This window comes from Columba livia, chromosome 18, assembly GCF_036013475.1.
Source record: "Columba livia isolate bColLiv1 breed racing homer chromosome 18, bColLiv1.pat.W.v2, whole genome shotgun sequence".
Lineage (NCBI taxonomy): Eukaryota > Metazoa > Chordata > Aves > Columbiformes > Columbidae > Columba > Columba livia.
In genome coordinates, this window is record NC_088619.1 from 2,873,300 (window position 1) to 2,893,528 (window position 20,229).

The 20,229-nt window shown below is 44.6% G+C and overlaps 1 protein-coding gene and 1 long non-coding RNA gene across 20 annotated transcripts in view; one reads left to right on the forward strand and one right to left on the reverse strand.

Annotated features, from left to right (window-relative positions):
* LOC110364326 (uncharacterized) overlaps window positions 1–20,229 on the forward strand; it is a 189,539-nt gene that overhangs the window by 7,828 nt on the left and 161,482 nt on the right. The window lies entirely within an intron of this gene.
* On the reverse strand, window positions 1,135–19,253 carry LOC102089784 (myosin heavy chain, skeletal muscle, adult). The gene is made up of 39 exons (XM_065034458.1): window positions 19,104–19,253; window positions 18,109–18,353; window positions 17,878–18,021; window positions 17,629–17,785; window positions 15,897–15,924; window positions 15,685–15,799; window positions 15,499–15,591; window positions 15,305–15,368; window positions 15,115–15,213; window positions 14,909–15,012; window positions 14,690–14,828; window positions 14,128–14,246; window positions 13,885–14,034; window positions 13,046–13,216; window positions 12,096–12,402; window positions 11,923–11,996; window positions 10,479–10,566; window positions 10,269–10,386; window positions 9,816–9,939; window positions 9,033–9,169; window positions 8,675–8,930; window positions 7,425–7,667; window positions 7,042–7,218; window positions 6,811–6,956; window positions 6,632–6,722; window positions 6,155–6,544; window positions 5,877–6,003; window positions 5,582–5,700; window positions 4,932–5,128; window positions 4,449–4,632; window positions 4,197–4,362; window positions 3,901–4,025; window positions 3,435–3,743; window positions 3,132–3,335; window positions 2,737–2,862; window positions 2,471–2,641; window positions 2,280–2,384; window positions 2,043–2,138; window positions 1,135–1,425 (listed from the first exon to the last, which is right to left on the reverse strand). Exons 2-39 carry the CDS (start codon window positions 18,313–18,315, stop codon window positions 1,270–1,272), a joined length of 5,826 nt encoding a protein of 1,941 aa, XP_064890530.1. The 5' UTR covers window positions 18,316–18,353; window positions 19,104–19,253; the 3' UTR covers window positions 1,135–1,269.

Below are 20,229 nucleotides of genomic sequence, written 5' to 3' on the forward strand. Positions count from 1 at the left end.
TGGAAGGATACAAACCACCTGTCCTCAACTCCCCATACCAGCTCTTTCCCAAGAGGCGTTATGCATGGGGGGTTGGTCTGGTGCTCAATGGGAATTCAGAAGCCACGGCTGTGACAGGGAGCTCAAGCCCTTTGAGCACTGCCCCGACAGGCGATGATTGAGACTGAATCTGATGGCTTTTTACCCCACCTCTCAAATCGTCACTGTCAGTTCATGCGAAGCTCTGCTCAGGCCCAGATTCAAGCTGAATTTTGTCTGCCCAGGTTCCTTGCTGCTTTTTTCTGCACATTGAATGGAAAACCAGTAGGCTAGACTGGAAAAGCCAGCTACCGATGACCACCACTGTGTTTGCCTTCCAGTGATGTGCTACTGCAGCTGCCTCTCTTCAACTCGCTGTCTGCTCTGATCTTCTTGCCGCAGGCTGGTGATAAAAGCTCCTGGTTGAGGCCCTGAGTTTCTGCAACACCACTAGGAAAGCATCGCATTGAACAGTTGGGCTTTCTCATCAGGAAAGAAAGATTCTGCCAGGCAGGGTTGTGTTTCAGAGGGCAGTGTGCCAGAGACTCAGCTTTTGCGTACACTCATCTACTCTACATGTATTAAAGGCATTGTCACAGATCTGTCACTACTCTTCTCTAGTTTTAGTTCAAAGGGAGGTGATACTTTTCATGGTTGCCTAATTAAATTTACAAAACAGACATATTGGGGACTGAAGATGACCTTCACTCTGCTTCCCAATGAACCATGAACTCTTGTTATCAACCCCCCACAAATCTGCCTTGGACAGTGGCCAGCAAAAGGAGCAACCCACTCTTGATGGTCTGCCCCACTTGGGAAGTGCTGAGTCGCTGCATGGGAAAATATAAAATAAGTTGTTGCTTGGGACAGTACAGGGAGAAGACTGAACTTGCAGGAGTCACTGTCATGAATTACTGTCCTTAATTTCTCTTCATGAGAAGTTAAATTTCTCTGCAGGCCCGAGTCACCAAGTAATAAAGCAAGCATAAGTAGTTAGGAATTAGGTGACAGCTGCACTGTCCCAGAGGCAGACAAAGGTAGTAAATCAAAGCCATGCCCAAAAGCTCATGATGACAGAGACATAACCAGTAAAATTAACACAAATTAAAATGGTGCTCACAGTGCCAAGAGAATCTACAGTATTTATTTTCTAGACGTTGACAGGATTACAATGACTAATTACAGAAGAAAGTGACCAAAAGGTTCACATTTTGTGCATCCTTTGGGTCACTTCAGTGCCTCATGACATCCTCACTCTTCCTCTTCTATCTTCTTGCCATGAAACTCCCGGCTCTTCACTCGGAGCTTGTTGACCTGCGACTCTGCAATGTCAGCCCGCTCCTCGGCTTCCTCCAGCTCGTGCTGGATCTTGCGGAACTTGGAGAGGCTGACATTGGACAGTTCCTCCTGTGTGGAGAGGGGGAGTTGTTGGTGAGTAGCCCAGGGAAGGGCTTTCAGTCTTGCTGCAGTTCAGCCCTGTGTGGTTCTGGGACTTCTCAAGGGGAAGGCCCAGAGCTCCATCCCCCACCCACCACTGCGTACACATAAACCTCACACAGACCTCCTCATCTTCCCTTACTCAGGACCCAACTGGGACAAGCTTCACCAGTACTGTGTCAATCGTGAGCACCTATTTCTTCACTTGAGTGTGTCATTTTTGTACCACTGCCACTATTTGCTACCCAACTATCAGTGTGCTTTACTAGGTTGAGAAACACCCTGACGCCTTCTGCTGTTGTTCAAGAACAAAGATGCATGAATTTCCCAGTCAGTGGATGTGCCCCCTGGGTTTGATTAATCTGACCTCCCATATAAAACAGGATGCGGAACTTCCCCACCTCATCCATGATTACAAGGTGCACACAACTCAGCAAGGCCTCAAGGCACCACAGTAGAATGCATGACCAAAACTGTTGTGTCTAAAGTGTTTCTCTCATGTTTTCTTCCTGGTGCTCATGCTCATCTCAATGAGCAAGCTGCCCTGATGGAAGGTGGCTCTTGCCCATTCTCCAAGCAATACTTACAGCCTCCTCAGCTTGCCTCTTGTAGGATTTCACCTTCATTTGTAGTTTGTCCACCAGATCCTGGAGCCTGAGGATATTCTTACGGTCTTCCTCTGACTAAGGCAGACAACAAAGAAGAAAGAGAATGAATTATTTGCTTCCCACCACATGAGGTTAAAAATTTCCCTTGGGGATGGCGTGTGCAAAATTTGGCTTGCAGTGAGAAGACTGTCAGTCCAAGGAGACCTCCTGCCTTACCTGGTAGGTCAGCTCCTTCACCCTCCTCTCGTACTTGCGCACACCCTTCACGGCTTCAGCGCTGCGCTTCTGCTCAGCATCAACCTCCCCTTCCAGCTCCCGCACCTGCAAGGACAAGCCCATCTTTGGAGCTTCCCTGATGGCTGCTTATGTGACATGTTCACTCATGTACAAAGAGCAGCCCTACGCACTCTGGCCTCCAGCTTCTGGATTTGCTTCTTGCCTCCCTTCAGGGCCAACTGCTCAGCCTCATCCAGACGGTGCTGCAGGTCCTTCACCGTCTGGTCCAGGTTCTTCTTCATCCTCTCCAGGTGGGCGCTGGTGTCCTGCTCCTTCTTCAGCTCTTCTGCCATCATGGCTGCCTGGTGAGAGCAAAGGGTCAAGTCCATTTGGGGGCTGGACACAGTTTGAAGGAGAACACATCCAGCATCAGCAATGAAAGGAGCCCCCGACTCACATCTGTGATGGCCTTCTTGGCCTTCTCTTCAGCGTTGCGGGCTTCCTGGATCGTATCCTCCATTTCACTCTGAATTTGGGTAATGTCTGTTTCCAGTTTCTTCTTGGTACTGATTAAGCTGGTGTTCTGTGTAACAGGAAACATGTGGTTTGTACTGTTAGACCTGATGCCTCCACATAAAGAGCTAAAAGTGTGAGTATGGGTTATGAAACTCTTTAATGCAAGAGTCCTCTTTAGAGCCACAGCACCAAAGCAGACATGGTTGGCTGCCTAGACTGGCCATAACATCGCATGTCTTGTCAAGTGTTTATATAGTAATCACTTACAAGGTGCATAGCAATCTCACTCTTTGTTATACCTTTTTGATGGGATTAGTTTCCATTCGAGTGCCTGACCTGGGTATGGAGGAGCTGCACACGTTCGGTGGCATCCAGAAGCTCCTGCTCAGCCAGTTTCCTCGAACGCTCCGTCTGCTCCAGAGCTGCCCGTAGCTCCTCAACTTCAGCCTGCAACAGGTTTGCTCTGCGCTCCACCATGGCCACCTGCTCCTTCAGGTCCTCCTGTGTCCTCAGAGCATCATCCAAATGTATCTGGGTGTCCTGAGAAAAAGACAAGAGAAATTGCAAGGTATCACTGTGTTCTTGGGTGCCAAAACTATTAGGGATGTCTTCTCTCTTTCATAGCTTTGCTGAACAAACCTTGAGCACTCCCTGGGTGTTTCTCAGGTTCTTTTGTGCATCTGCAGCCTGGCGGTTGGCATGGCTCAGCTGGATCTCCATTTCATTTAGGTCTCCCTCCATCTTCTTCTTCAGCCGCAGGGCTTCATTCCTGCTCCTGATCTCAGCATCCAGGGTGCTCTGCATGGACTCCACAATTCTGAGGTGGTTTCTCTTCATCTGGTCAATCTCCTCATCTTTCTCTGCTATCTTCCTGTCAATCTCCGACTTCACTTGGTTGAGCTCAAGCTGGAGGCGCAGGATCTTCCCCTCTTCATGTTCCAGGGAGGCCTGGAAAAAGTCACCACGAACAGTGATTTAAACCATTGCTTGCTTCCCAAGTAGTCACTTAAGCAGTACTTCGTAAAATCTAGGTTACTTTCCTGCCAGCTCTGCAGATAACTACTCCCATACTTTGCATCTGGACATTTCTCAGCACCCTATGTACCTCAGCTTCCTCCAGGGAGGCTTGGAGTTCAGATTTCTCCTGCTCAACCTGCTTCTTGACTTTCTCCAGCTCATGAATCGCCTTTCCTCCCTCTGCAATCTGCTCCGTGAGGTCGGAAATCTCCTCTGTGGGAACAAACACCAATGGCATGGTCAGGCTCAGAGCACAATGGGACGGGCCCTGTCACACCAAGGTGACAGACATCCCTGCCCTCCTGCAGGCACAGACCCATGTGCAGCGGTGCGTAGTGCTGGACAGGAGAAAGCCCTGCCAGGAGCAGAGGGCCGGGCACTTACGCTGCAAGTTCTTGTTCTCCCGCTTCAGCGTTTCCAGGTGGTCCAAGGACTCCTCATAGGCATTCTTCATCTTAAAGAGCTCCGTGCTGAGAGAGCGAGACTCCTTCTGGGAAGCTTCCAGCTCAGCCTGTGTCTCCTCGTACTTCTGCTTCCATTCTGCCAGGATCTGAAGAGAAACCAGGTGTGAGTTTGGATGTGGCCATCAGGAGGGGATGCTCTGCCCAGGAACCCCAGGTCTGGAGCCCAAAAGACCTTGTCAAAGTTCTTCTGCTTCTTATCCAGAGCTGCGCAGGCAGCATTTGATCTCTCCACATCAATCATCAGGTCCTCCACTTCATTCTGCAGCCTCTGCTTTGTCTTTTCCAGGGAGGCACATTTGGCATTCACAGCTTCAACATGTTCCTCTGCATCTTGTAGGCGCTGTGCCAGCTTCTTCCTGGCAGGAGATCAGCACAGCTCCAGGTTAGAGCTTAAGCGTCTACCACATCTCTGTCCTGACACCTTCTGAGTATCTGACCTGTCCTAGCTGGTCTAGTTCAAGGGCTGCATTTGTGTTTCCAATCTTCCCTTTTATCCACAGCATGCTTTTCCTCTTCCTCCTTCTCTACCCTTTACAGCAAAGATGGTCTATTCCTGCCTTAGTCCCACCACTGTCCTAACCCAAACTTAGAGACTCCAATTTCCCTTGACAGCCTCAGTCTTCTCCAGCCATTCAACATCGCACTTCCCACGTACTTGGCCTCCTCCAGCTCCTCCGTGCGCTGAATAGCGTCAGTCTCGTATTTGGTTCTCCACTGGGCCACTTCGCTGTTGGCCTTGGACAGCACACGCTGCAGCTCCCCCTTGGCTTCCTGCTCCTCCTCATATTGTTCCCGGAGCAAGTCACAGTCGTGGCGAGCAGACTGCAGGGCGTGGGCCAGGGCGTTCTTGGCCTGGGGGAACATTGGGATTGGAAACCTGGATACTTGTCTTGAGATGACGCTTGACAGTGACACTGTCAAGAAATTACAAATGAAACTCAAACTAAGCAAATGCAAAGGTGGAAGCTCCTGGAGCCATCATCCATGTGTTCTGGAGGATCAGATGTCCTAGAGACAGGGGCTCTGGGTACAGTTATCTACTATTTCTTTACGTGTTGCTACATGTGTTTCTGTATCCAGGTTTAGAGAGCATCGACAGATTCTCATGAAAGCCTTTTTAATGACTACTTCCAACATCAAACTCATGACACTTCCTTTCCTCAGTAGCCTATGAGTAGGCGTATGATCATTACTTCAGTACTACATGTGTCTGGGTAAAGAATATTGAACCAGTCTGGATCAGACAGGATTCTCCAGATACTTTTAGGGGAGATGTAGACTGTGTACAGCAGGGTGCTTGCAGACCTTTATTTCTTCTTCTAGATGTCTCTTGAGTTCCTCAATCTGTTGGGTAAAGCCTTGCTTGCCCCTGGACAGCTGAGAAATAAGAGCATCCTTTTCCTCCACCTGCCGTGAAAATTCACCTGGGAAGAGGAAATTGAAGAAACGTAGCTAGACTAGTAATACTATGACAATTTCTGCCTGTAAACCCATTTGATCAGGAGTGACCTGGAGAAGTTTTACCATTTGTCACTCTGCACCCTGTATCCTTGTTAAGTGCAGGTTGTTCCATTCTACCTAAGAAATGAGAATATCTCACCTGATTCTGTCTGCAGACGAGCTCTTTGAGTATTGAGGTCATTGATCACGCGCTGATTCTGCTCCTCCTTTGTTTTAATCTCACTCAGCTGGTCTTCCAGAGTGCGGCACATCTTCTCCAGATTTGCCTAGGGAGAAACCACAAGGAAAAAAAGGAGATCAACACCTGCTCTTTCATTATTCTTACAGCAGGGATATTTTTAATGAGAATGTGGCTGGTAGATGTAGGTTATGGGCCAGACTTTGGCCTGGTGGGCATTCTCTGCTCCAGTTCCATACCTTGGCTTTGGAGACAGACTCCATGTTACTGGCCAAGTCATCAATCTCCATCTTCAGCTCACTCTTCTCCTTCTCCAGCTTCTGCTTCACTCGCTGCAGGTTGTCGATCTGCTCCCCAAGCTCAGCTGTGCTGTCCGCGTGCTTCTTGCGCAGGGCGGCAGCCGTGGCTTCGTGCTGCAGCGTGGCCTCTTCCAGGTCGCGACGCATCTTCTGAAACTCTGCCTCACGCTTCTTGTTCATCTCAATCTGAGCTGCCGTGGCCCCTCCTGCTTCTTCCAGGCGCTCGCTGATCTCCTCTAGCTCCCTGGAGAGGTCAGCGCGATGCTTCTCGGCTTTTGCCCGAGAGGTTCGCTCGGCCTCAATTTCCTCCTCCAGTTCCTCAATACGGGCCTGTGGAACGTTGGGGACCCTTCACACCTGGGCCTCCTCCTACCTGACCTGAGACTGGGAGCGAGAGGGGAAGGAACAGAGACTTGCCTGAAGCTCCTTGATCTTCTTCTGTAATTGCATGCCCAGGGCTTGCTCATCCTCGATCTTGCTCTGGATCTGGCTGATCTCAAAGTCTTTCCTGTGGGCAAATCAAACCATGTTAGAGATCAGGGAAAAAAGGCAAGCGTAACCAGCCCAGCACTCAGGTGTCCCACAGCCGCACTTACTTCTTCAGTTTCTCATCCAGCTGCTGCTTATCATTTTCCAAATCCATTATGCTGTCATGGGACAGCTTCAGGTCTCCTTCCAGTTTCCTCTTAGCTCTCTCAAGGTCCATGCGCAGTTTCTTCTCTTGCTCCAAAGACCCTTCCAGCTAAAAAGAACAAGACTCTCAGCTCACAACTGGTCAGGTTTAACTCAATACCTGTCCTGTTCTTGCTGGATGGCCGTGTGCTCACATCGTCCACTTGCTGCTCCAGCTTGGTCTTGGCTTTGGTCAGCGTGTTGACTTTGTCCTCTTCTACTTGCAGATCATCCAGTGTCTGCTGATGGGCCTCTTGGAGGGCTTTCTTCTCTTTTGTCAGCTTGGCAATGGTCTCGTCCAGGGCTGCCATCTCCTCTGTCAGGTTTTTCACCTACAAATGTAAGTATTTTTCAGAATTCAGTGGAAAACATGCTTAGCAGTTGAATAAAGCTTTCTTTTTGTTGCTTTTATCCAGCTCATTATTCCTTTAATTGCTCAGATGAGGCCCAACTCACATGTTCCAAAAACAACACGTCCTATGATAACAGGTTCTTTTTCTCCTAGAAGCAAATATTTTTACACTTTCTTTGTGTGTACCTTGTTTTCAGTGGCATGCTTTTCTTTCTCCACTTTGGCCAACGTTAACTCAAGGTCATCAATGTCTTTCTTCAGCTCTGAACATTCATCCTCCAGTTTCCTCTTCTTGGCTGTCAGTTCAGCATTAATTTCTTCCTCATCCTCAGCCCTTTCAGTCACCTCCTTAATTTTGGCTTCCAGCTGGATTTTGGTTTTGATGAGCTGGTCACATCTTTCCTCAGCATCAGCCAAACTATCTGCTTCCTGGTGGAGAGACACAGATTTTATGGGTTGTAATGTTTTGAAGTTTCTCTGCTCTGTCTTTTTTATCCCTGAGTAGGCACGTGTTAATACAGGACCGACCGTGGCCTTCCACTCCAGAAACCAGAGGATCTTGCCACGTGTCTATTGGGAAACCATTTTATCTGCTTTCAACATTGACCTCAAATTTTTTGTGTCTCTTCAAATTGTCTCACAGAGAGTGTAGCTATGAGATATCTCATGTGCTCACAAACACAGCACAAGACAAGCGTGGTCACTTCAATTACTAGTTTCAGCAGGAACAAAGGCTTGGAGTCCTTTTTCCTGAACAGGAAATGTACTTAGTACCTTTTTAATTGTCTCATTGAGAACCTTATAATATTTGGGAAATGAAGGCTTTTCCATCTTTTGAGAGTAATTTAGTTGAGAAAGAAATTTATCACCTTTCTACATGCATTAAAATTGCTGTAAGTCCAGCAGAGTTCTTGCCTTCGCTATCAGTCACCTCTGTGCCTTCTTTCCAGCCCATGCTGAGCATTTACAGTGCTAACTAGTTGATCACTTCATTTGGTGTGAAGAAACTGCCTATTACTAATTGAGTTTGAATGGAAAGTATCCATGTTTCTGAAAGTAATCATGGCTTCCCTAGTGTAGCTGTAAATAGTGTATCCTTCTGAGCTTTGCCTTGACTCTGTTAGACAGATACATGGTGATGAATGTTGAGTAGGTGGAGATATTTCCCTTCAGTTCAGAGCTCTCTGCTGTGGGTTACTTGTTGCCCAGTGTTACGTGGCTCTTTTTTCAGGCAGCAGGAATGCCGGGTCTCGTGTGGGCCTGCCACGAGACTCACCATGCCCCTGCCAGTGCCTGTTTACACAGTGTTAGAGTGTGCGATTTAGAACGTTTTCTACTACACATTATTCAGCCTCCTGTGAGTCCCTGCTCAGGGTAACAAGCATTCTGGCTGTGTGACATTACTTTCCCAGGGAAAAATGAACAGTGATACCCACCGCCTGCACTTGGAGCTGCAGGTCATTTTTCTCCTGCAGTAGGGCCACCATTTTCTCCTCTAGCTCCTTCCTCTTTGCCTCAGACTTTGCAAGCTCTTCCTTGGTTTTCTCAAACTCTTCTTTCATGTTGGCCATCTCCTTCTCTGATTCTGCGCTCTTCAGCAAGGGCTTGATCTTGAAGAACAACTTCATCCAGGGCCAGTGCTTGACATTCATGAAGGACCGAACATTGTACTGGATACAGAAGATGGATTCCCTGAAATGAAATTCATATGGCTATTGTATCACTTTGGTGTGATGTATTTAAGCTTCACCAGTCAAGTACCATGAGAAGAAACTAAGTATGAGAAAAGTTTACCTCCTCTCCACCATTCTCTGGTACTCAACTCTCATCAGGAAACCTCTGCACCTGGCTTGTGTGCGAGTGATGATTTCTGCCAGCTTGTCATCTCTCATCTCCTCCAGGAGTCCCAGCAGCCCAGCCTTGAAGAACACCTTGAGCAAGGAAATGTTGCACCATGTCATTTTTAGGTGTCACAAAGTCTTTCAGGATCCTGAAGCAGATCTTACTGGCCGTGACCAGCCTCACCTTGCCCCCTCTCCCAAGCCCTCTTCCCAAGGGGCTACAAGCTTCCTATAAGCTCAGCCCTAAGCATTCAGTCCCAGAGCTATGTGCTGTGAATTATGGTTTCCAGTTACGCCACAGCCTTAGCCACACATATGCCTGGTCATGGACCCCAGTGAGCTCTACCATGACCTGCAGACTTACTTCCTGACTTGATGTGAGGTCAATCTCATTGCTGTGGATCTGCCCAGGAGTTAATGAATAGAGCCTGGGCCTTATTAGCCTATCTGTATATGACCTGTGCAATCTCAAAAAAAACAAGGCTTTTTGGCTTCACCTCAGACCTTCCTTATTGTCACAAGCTAGCCTGATGGTTTGGACTATCGGTTGAACCTGACTACCATTCCAGGGTCTTCCCCACTTTCCTTGCTTGGGTACTGTGGGGCTGAGCACCTGCTGACTGGGGCTCCTACCCTGCCAGCTCTGTTATCATCCTGTGCTCCCTCCACAGGTAAGGATAGAAAAGTCCACCCTTTCAGCTCCCTGAGAAGCTTTTAACACAGGTCTTGTTTCTACCTTGGTGTGACCAAATCTGTATTGGGTGTGATCCACATCAATGGACCCTAGGAGCATTTCTGAAGCCTTCTTGCTGTCCATGAACTGTCCCTCTGGGATAGCACTTGCATTGAGCACTCTGTATCTGCAGAAGAAAACAGAACATGAAGAAATCCCCATCACCACAACCGTCACTATGATTGAACACCACAGCCTTCTCAAATTGTCTTGCTGAATCAGTCTCTTGCCTGGAGACAGTTCATAATTTCAGAACAGGATACAGAGAGTGTTTTTGTTATTAACTCTAAGTGCAAGAGCATCCTGATGTCAGCAATGTCATATCATCATGAATTGATGGCAAAACATTTCTGTATTACTATTCAGTACCAATTTAAAGTATGGTGTTTCAAGTATATTATGATACCCAGGCTCTTCAGCTTGGTCTGAATGGGGAGAAAGGTGAAGCACATTTACCTTTGCTTGAAGTCAGCATACAGGACTCTGCTGGGGAATCCTTTCCTGCAAATTCGGATTCCTTCCAGCACGCCGTTGCACCGCAGCTGATGCAGCACCAGCTCATGTTCCATGGCACCTAACAATACCACCATTAGTGACTTCTCCGTTGTTTGATACTCACCAGAAGAGCTTCTGGGACATTTTGTTCCTCCTATTGAATCTGCTTACCTGGTGTTTTTGTTTCATTTGGGATGATGCATCGTACAAAATGGGGGTGAGTGCTTCTTAGGTTAGCCATCAGCTTGTTTAAATTCTCCTATGTGATCATGAAATGAAGTTTATGTTATTAAGCATAAACACTGGAAGCTTAATAGTGGATGTACCAAACTCAATGTTTCAGGATGCAGACCTGCCTTCCCTAAAACATCTTGCAGAGCTCCCAAAGGGAAACTTGGAAACTGAAAGCTCTCAGATATTTTTTTGTTTGTTTGTTTTTAAATCTTTCATAGAATAATGGTTCATAGAATCATATAATGTCCTGAGTTGGAAGGGACCCTCAAGGATCATGGAGTCCAACTCCTGTCCCTGCAATGACAACCCCACAGGTCACACCGTGTGTCTGAGGACGTTGTCCAGTCTCTTGTTGAACACTGTCAGGTCGGGGCCGTGACACCTCCCTGGGGAGCCTGTTCAGTGTCCAGCACCTCTGGGTGAAGAACCTTTTCCTCATGTCCCACTGACCCTCCCTGGCACATCTTCTGCCATTCCCTGGGTTCTGTCACTGTCACAGAGAGAAGAGCTCAGCCCTGCCCCTCCTGCTCCCCTTCAAGGTGGTATTTCTTGTGCTATTCAGCTGGATGTTTTAAGTGGATGACATGTATTCTTGGTTAAGCATGACTAGCATCTGATTTGGCAGCTAATTAAGTTCTTTTTAAATGGATGGAATATTTGTACAGACTATGCAAATTTACTTTTTTAGTAGTAACTCTATTTATGTAAATATCTTGACCGCAGCCAAATATAAACCTTGAAAGCATAACCAAAAACTGACCTTAGAATTCATAAACTTGACCCAATGTAATATTCAACCTCTTTCCCCATTGAAATTAAATAATTGCCATGCAATCTTACAGTCTTAAGGCAATTTTTTTATGTTTGATGTATTATTTAGTATTCTACAGTGTGCCAATACTGAAGATCTTAATAGATACATAAAACAAGTATGGGAAATAGATCTGAAGTCTCCAGAGAAGATTTTAAGGAAGTTCAGCTGATTTGTTATTCAGTCCCAGTCTAAGTAGGCGAACTTGACCCTTTGGAGATTTTTGTAGAATATTCAGAGAAGGTAACATTAAATTAAGGCAAGTGCAAGAAAACAGACAAAATATAAGGATGCAATATTAATAGCTAATTAGAAAAAAAAAAAAATCTAAAACAATTGCCTAGGGAGTTCCAGAAGGCTGAAAATATCATTCTGTCTCCTGAAGTGAAAACCATACACACATTGAGTTAGGGGTTTTGTGGTGTTCTAAGCGACAAATCCTATTACTTCCAAAAGTGGCAACGGAAAGCTTTTCAAGGATAACAAGATAAATGACCAAAACTGAAGCAAACCTGTCAGATTCAAAAATAATTGCTTTCATCTTGAAGAGATGACGAATTCTGCCCTTACCCGGAAGAGAGCTGAGACAGTCTGGAAGGATGAGCCCTTCTTCTTGCCACCCTTCTTGCCACCACCACCAGCCTCTGCAAAATTGAAGAAAATGAACAGATGCCTCTGACATTGTCTTTGAGATTCCACTTTGTACAATACAAATGCATGGAAATGGATTTAACAGAGCTTACCTGCTTCCCCACCATAGGCAGCAAAGAGTAAGGCCAATGTCTTCAAGGATGATTTCTGGTACAACCCAATGACAGTTTCGTTCAGAGGGTCCTTGTTCTTCTCCAGCCAGCCAGAGATGTTGTAGTCCACCGTGCCAGCGTAGTGCACCAGGGAGAAGTGAGCCTCAGCCTTGCCTTTGGCAGGTTTGGGCTTCTGGAAGTTGTTGGACTTGCCCAGATGCTGGTCATAGAGTTTGTTCTTGAAAGAGGTGTCAGTTGCCTTGGGGAACATGCACTCCTCTTCCAGGATGGAGAAGATGCCCATGGGCTGGAAAGTACCACAAGAAGTGGTAGAGAAAGATGCTAATGATGGGAAGCACGTGCTATGAACATCAAAGGTAGCAGTGTGCTGCTGGAAGCATCTCAGCCTGCATAAAGGCCTAAGTTTATCAGGAGTTATACAAAGTTAGGGAGCTTATTTCTGCCTGTTCTTACCTTCCTGCAGGATCTCATGAAACTTAAAGAATGTCTGTCAGATCCAGGTTAGAATTGGGAGGAGAATTGGAGGGAAAAATGATAAACAGCAAAAATAATTGGGAAAATTGCTACAAGGGGCCTAGTTGCTTTGGGAAATTAGATGAGAGGATATTTATTTCCCAAATTTGTGTGTGGAGTTCTGATTTGAAACTTCAGAGGAAAAAGGAAAGGAGACTGACTCCAGTTTGTTTTAAAGAAGTGTGTTGGTGCAAGTCCAGGCTATATTTCCCATGCTTGAAGTGCAGGCAATGAAGGATTGATGACACAGGTTTGAATTTCCTCATTCCTCTTTGCCAGACTAAAACAAGTTTCAGTGCAAAATGATTTGCTTAACTGGCACTGACTGTCTGACTATGAGTTCTTGCTGAGCTGAATCTGGCTCAGAAACATCACCAAACTCCAAAATACATTGCACACTTGTAAGGAAAAGGTACCTTCTCAATGAGCTCAATGCAGGCAGCCAGGTCCATCCCAAAGTCAATGAACTCCCACTCAATTCCCTCCTTCTTGTACTCCTCCTGCTCCAGCACGAACATGTGGTGGTTGAAGAACTGTTGCAGTTTCTCATTGGTGAAGTTGATGCACAGCTGCTCAAAGCTGTTGAACTGCCCAAAGCAAGGAGAGGTTGTCAAGGTGTGGCAAACACCACAGGTGTTTGCTAGTGTTCTCCTGGTGCTGGTGAAATCAAGTTAATGTAACAATTCTTTTTTTACTCAAAGCAGACCCATCAGTAACCTTAGCTGCAGCATTGTGTAGGTGTCCCATGTCCGACCTCCGGAAGAGTGGAAACATTCTCAGTGGCCCACCTGAGAATGTCCCTCAGATCAACAGTCCAGGGGTTTCTCTGCTGTGCCACTGAAGTCCTAACATCATGACTCCAGTCACAACACAGGAAACATGCTGTGAACTTTCCCATAGCACTGCCCTTGGCTCTCCCAAGAGCATCCATACCTTTGGCCCAAGTCCCTCTGAGCCTTAGTCCTAGAACTGTCTCTTTGTTTGCTAAGCCTAAGATATTTACAAGCTCGGAGACCTTTGAGACCATTTGTCAGAAAACAGAGCTGTTTCTACCTGTTGACAATGTTAGAATCCAGGTGTTTGTTAGTAAAGCCATTTGAGGGTACTACTGCAACAGAGAAGAGTGAGAGGTTCTAGAAATCTGCAGATGAGGAGGATAAAACTCCAAATCTTCTTAAAAAGAAGTGTGTTTTGTAATCCTCATGACCCCTCCCTCGCCCTCCCTTGACCATGGTGCCAAGTCCTTGTTCCTTACATCAAAGATTTCAAAGCCAGCAATGTCCAGGACACCAATGAAGTACTGTCTGGGCTGCTTGGTATCCAGCTGTTGGTTGATACGAATAACCATCCACAAGAACATCTTCTCAAAGACAGCTTTTGCCAGGGCACCTACTGCATTGTTCACCTAAAGCAGAAAGGACTGCAGTTATATCCCAGAGTCAAACAAGAACGCTCAGGTACTCCTTCAAGCTATTAATTTTCTACATCCAAATTTTACCTGTGACACAGTTTGACCTTTGGTCACAAATTCATTCCCAACTTTGACTCGGGGGTAACACAGGGCTTTGAGCAATTCAGCTGAGTTCAGGCCCATCAGGTAGGCAGCCTTGTCAGCCACTAGAGAGGGGGGGGGAAAGAGAGAGAAACATTTGTTTTTGGATAATGTCTAGAATTTGGTCGGTGTGGACAGCTCTTCCATTCATGTTCTAGAAACGGAAAAGCATTGGTCTGCTCTCAAACAGAAGGTCTGGAAAGCAATGTAAATCATGAAGCTAATGACGGCCTTCTTGGAAAGCAGGTGTTTGGAGAGAGAGAGATCCTGTGTTGAAGCTCGCCCTATCAGTCTGTGTGTATTTGAGGAGTATTCATCGGAAAAATTATGGTATTTCCCACAAGCAGGGAAGCACCTCTGCAGTTAGACAGGCAGTGAACAAAGGTGCTTTTCCTCAGCATTCTATGTTGCAACTCAGGCCAACAAAGGCCTCTCTTTGGATGTTAGCATATTATCTCCACAAGCAGAGAAGTTCTTTGAACAAGTCCATTGCTCATTCTGCTGGTACCTTCTGTGCCATCAGGCTCTGCCTGCTCCTCTCGTTGTTTCTGCTTGAACTTCAGATTCCCATAGTGCATGACAGCCCCTGTCAGCTTGTAGATGGCAGTCTTTTCATCAGCAGTGAAGCCCAGGATGTCAATGGCACTCTGCAGTCAAAACAATGAAGTAAGAACATTGCCTAAAATCCTTAACAATCACAGTACAAATATTTCTTTCAAGTACTTACATCTGTAGCCATCAGTTCCTCCTGGTCATCAATGCTGGGAACAGTGACCTCACCTTGACTCACATAGTGGAAATCAAAAGGGTTGGTGGTGATGAGGAGCATGTCTGAAAGCAGGAAGAGACAAGACACAGGTTTTGCCAAGCAGGTAATAGGGTGAACTGTTGCTCAGCAATCATCCTCAAAAAGGTCATAACGATCCTTCCTACCAATTAGCTCCGGCTTCTTGTTGGACATGATCTGATAGAAGATGTGGTAGCTTCTTTCTGCCGGGAGCTGGAAAGTGACTCTGGACTTCTCCAGCAGATCTGGCAAGGAAGGCAGAAGAGTGAGGCACAGGAATGCACATGGAGGTGGGAATTTGGGGAGGAATGGGATCAGGCCAGGAGAGTCTCTTACAAGTTTCAATGTCTGCAGAAGCCAGTTTGCCTGTGGCTCCAAAGTGGATTCTGATGAATTTGCCCTGTTAAGGAGAAGTAGCAGCATTTCAGCCTGGATGGGTTCTTCTGACATCCCCTTTATGTGGGATACTGCCAGGGCCATCACTTGTCTTGGAATGAGAGGGAGAGATTTTGTCCAAAGCAACAACTTACAAAGCGCGAGGAGTTGTCGTTCCTCACGGTCTTGGCGTTTCCAAAGGCCTCCAGCAGTGGGTTGGCGCTGATGATTTGATCCTCAAGCGTTCCCTGCAGGATGATAGATATTGCTGGTTATCCTTTCCAAAAATCATGTCAGGAATGGAGAAAAGCTTTGATTCAAGCCAGCATCTCTTAATTTACCTGCATTTTGCCTGACGTCTGCTCCTCCTTCTTCTTCTCCCCACTGGCTGCAATTGTTGCAAAGTACTGGATGACACGCTTGGTGTTCACAGTCTTCCCTGCACCGGATTCTCCGCTGTGAAAGCAAAGAGAGAAGCAGAGAGCGTGTGGTCAGGCAGGAGATCCCCTGGCACCGGGCAGCCCCGCAGGGACCCAGCAGGGAGTGTACGTACGTGATCAGGATCGACTGGTTCTCGCGATCTGTGTAGGACGCAGATACAAAGATGTTGTCAATGGCATTCTTGAGTAATACAGAACACAGTGTGTCTGATAAATACAAGCCATGCTTTTATCAAGCCTATGTGTTGCATGGAGAGGGCTGGAGTTTTCAAAGTTTGGATGTCTTCAATTCTGTTTTTTCATTTCTGAGGTGTTAATTTAAACTGCATTTTTAGTCTTTGAAATTGTACATTTCTTTTTAGTTTGACATATTTCTCATATAAATCTCTGTATGAAATGAATAGTGATGCAAGGATGTCTGTTACTTTCAAGTGACTTCAAGAAGTCTGGAGGATTATCTTCCTCAGAGAATTCTGTTATAGATGTTAGAAGGTTTTAGCATGAAAGATCTCCTGGTAGAATCTAGAGAGATTAATATCAAATTTATTGTGTGCCTTTTTAAGTTCTCAGCAAGTACAACTAAATGCTTATACATCTGCGAGTCCTCAACAATTTAAGAACCTGAGATTGGTTTATACTGATTTTCTTTCAACAAAATACCCTTTGAGAAATCTGATTAATTAGGTCTTATCTCCAAGTTGCAAGGGATTGTAACCGCTGATTATATGGGTCAAAAGAATTCTGATTTCCCCCTTACCTAAATCATTTGTAGAAGTGCAGAGATTTAATCAATATGAGAAATGTTTGAACAAGTATTTTTTTCCTCCTTTCCTGATTTTTGCTTTTCACCATTGAATACAGAGTCTGAATTATTTCTGAGGTGAGAAAGAATGTCCAGGTTTTGTTGGTTTTGTTGTTGTTTTGTTTGTTTGGTTGGTTGGGCTTTTTATTTCACTGTGTTTCTGCTTATTTTTGTTTATTTCTGTTTTTACAAGTCTGTTTTAAAAGAAACTACTTTAGAGAAGGAAGAAATAAGATAGAAATCATGAAAAAAATATGGTAAACTACTTGACATTCATGAACCCGCTTCAGTGAAAGTAGAAAAGGAGAAAAAAATCGAATTATTGTAGTTTTTTAATTCAACATTCAGGGGCTTTTTTTTAACAGTCAACATTTTTATTCTGTGAGGCTCAGTAATGTGGAATCATGTAGAGGTATGACCATTAAATCATTGATTCCCTTCTGCATATTGCAGTTTCGGTGAACGGAATTCTAGTCCTTTCTAGTCAAGTAATTTTCATGCCTAAGAAGAAAAACCATAACACAGGAAGAGTAAATAACAGCTAATTTGAAATGAAGGTATTTAGCATTGCTTCCAGAGGGTACATCTGACCCTTGTCCTTTTTCAAGATGTTATAAATATCAGAATAACACCTGATGTCAGATAATTTGTTTTTTTCAAAGAATGTCTTCATGAAGCAAAACCAGTTAGAAAATAACCTACAATACAGTCTGGGGAGAGATCGATTAAATTGTTTGGAGATCTAGTAGTATTTTCTGCCACATTTTGAGTAAATCAGATCTCAATAATAGGTAGGGAAAATTTTTGTTTCACCTGACTAAATTAATCCTATTAATTACTTTTCACTTTAACTTTTTCAGTGCTGTGGTCAGCATGCTATAAGTTAGTTTTAAAATCCGTTAGAACAGAACCATGTCTCATGTATACTATCAGCAACTGTTAGGATAATTAAAAGCTCATGCTGAGGTTTACATCTCTACATACAGAAATATTAAAAAAAAAAAAGAAGTTATATCTCCATGAAGATGCTGCAGTTGTCTCACCAGTCAACATGAACTGATAGGCGTTGTCAGAGATGGAGAAGATGTGTGGAGGAGCCTCCTGGCGCTTCTTGCCTCGGTAGGCCAACACCACCTCCGGGTTGTACACCGGCAGCCACTTGTAGGGGTTGACGGTGACGCAGAAGAGACCTGAGTAGGTCTGCGAGGAAGGGACACAGCACGTTGCCTTCCCCTGAGCCTGGCAGAGCAGTTCTCCCAGCTCCCCAAAGGAAGACTGCTGCTGGTACTTACGTAGATCATCCAGGCTGCATAACGCTCTTTGAGGTTGTACAGCACAGCGGGTTCGTGGAGGTGGGTCATCATGGCCATGTCCTCGATTTTATCATACTTGGGAGGGTTCATGGAGAAGATTTGATCTTCCTTCACAGTCAGGGTCTGTCAGAGGAAAGAAAGGTACACACGTATCAGCTAAAATCTCAGAGTGAGAATCAAATGCAGATCTGAAGCTTGCATTTTCCTCACCTCTCCACCTTCAGTCTTGACGGTGACCTTCCCTGATTCCCTACTCTGGATTGTCCCTTTCACAAAGGATTCCTTGGGATGCACCACAAAGACGGATGACTTGGCATCAAAAGGCTTGTTCTGGGCCTCGATTCTCTCCTTTTCTGACTTTCGGAGGTAAGGAGCTGCCTCCCCAAAGGCAGCCATCTCAGCATCTGGAGAGGCCATGGTTGCACTTATAGAGGAGGCACAGTTAGCAGAGGACTCTGTAGGAAAGAAGGTATGTTGAGACAGTGACTGAACAGTTTTATGTGGAAGAGTGAAATATCTTGCACTTGGATCTCTTCAAATGTCCAGGTAGGTATAAACAAGTCAAAAGTTGAATTTAGACTTCCCAGTCTTGACTGAATATAGATGTATACTTTTCTTAAATTAGTCCTTAGACATCTATCTATGTAACTAGTGTTGGAGTATTGTAGTACAGTTTAGCAGTATCACTTCAACTTCATGGACTGTAGTTAATTTGGATGTTGCCATAGCAGAGACTTCATATTAAAATGTCTTTAATTTTTTGAAATGCTACCTGACAGTCTCTGAGACAATCGTCAGATAGCAAATAGTGGCTTTTCATTGGAAAAGTTATTTGCTATGGATAATTAATGTTCCATTATGACATATATAAATGCCACTATTTCCTGTTCTGTTTTCTAGAAATCTTGGACTGTTGGATTTCTTCTTGTTCCTTAAAAGCAGGTACATTTTGGTACTCATTCTGGTGGCAGAGTCTGAAAGTCAGTCACTGCTGTTTGAAAACATAACACCTCATTTTCTATTGCACATATATCCAGAATTAATATGGAAGCTGAAGGAAAAAATACTGCATTCAAATCTAGAATAAAAACTAAAGCAATAGAGACAGTTCCCTGACAGAAATGAATATCCAAGACTTCTAGGAAGTTCAGTAGAATAAAAAGTTATATACTTTGCCCAGAAGTTCACAGGAGCCATACACTTACCTTGAAATTTTCTGCAGGACTGGGCACAGCACTCCAAAGAGACTTTTATAGAGTCTGGTATGCAGATGCTCTCGATGTTTCCTTTTCCTTCAGTCAAAACATATTTTGGCAAACCATCTTTGGCAAAACTTTGTCTGGCAAACTTAGCTAACAGCATAATTGTCATTTGATTTGACTAGATATATTTAGAAATGTTTTACATCTTACCATTCCTGTGGATACATTTCCTATAAATAGTCTGACAGGGCCATTAAAAAGGGAATCTTGACCAGTCAGGGCACTTAAAGAACTTGAATGTAGAATATACAAGTCGCTTTACTGTCCCTTCTGATAACTTGATCTTTGGCCCAGGAGAGACTCTTTGGTATTTCTTTACTGCAGCTATTCCAGATGTAACATGGAAATAATACAATGTACCTTGTGCACGTGGTCCTGTGAATTTGGAGACTATCTTTTACAGTATCAAAAAAGACAACTCTACAAAAGACAAATCATAACTAAATGTTATTCTGTAATTCATTATATGTTACATTGAAAAGGGCAAACCCAGACACATATTATGGGCCAGGACTTTGCTAGATTCAGAGGGAATCCAAGATACAGCAAATCAGAATATAAATTCAAGTTTGGACATGCAATTCCTGCTTAGAGTGTGAGAGGTGACTCCTTAACTGTAAAAATAAATAAATATCTATGCAAGCAGATCTGAAAGTGGTATTTTGCAGAAAGTAAAAGGTTCAAAATGTGCATAGTAAAGGAATGTTCACTGTTGCTGTGGTCAGTCATAACTGTTATTAGAGAAAAGTCTTAAACAAACAAAATTCTCATGGGACCTCATACCTTAAAGAAAATTATACTGCTTTTTTTCAAAACATTTATGGTTTTAAATGATTCAGTGTTTTTGTTACAGAGCTGATCTAGAAGAAATCTGTTACATTTAATGACTAGCACTTTTATTAATAGGGACATCAATCATACAAAAAGTTATTTCTGTTGCTCAACCTTTATTAAAGACACTCTAAGGGTTAAGAGAGACAAACATGAAAAAGTACCCTAGACCACAAAATACTTTCAACCTCAAATAAATACATACACAATAAAAAACCAATGATACTTCCTGTTTTCC

Bases quoted from the DNA above. Each gene is read 5' to 3' on its own strand.
- LOC102089784 (XM_065034458.1), bottom strand. From the start codon at position 18,315: ATGGCCTCTCCAGATGCTGAGATGGCTGCCTTTGGGGAGGCAGCTCCT. The intron at 7,219-7,424 runs GTACACACAAAG...TTACATTTGTAG, and splicing joins AGCATGCCACTGAAAACAAG to GTGAAAAACCTGACAGAGGA. The intron at 6,723-6,810 runs GTAAGTGCGGCT...ATTTGCCCACAG, and splicing joins CTGGATGAGAAACTGAAGAA to GAAAGACTTTGAGATCAGCC.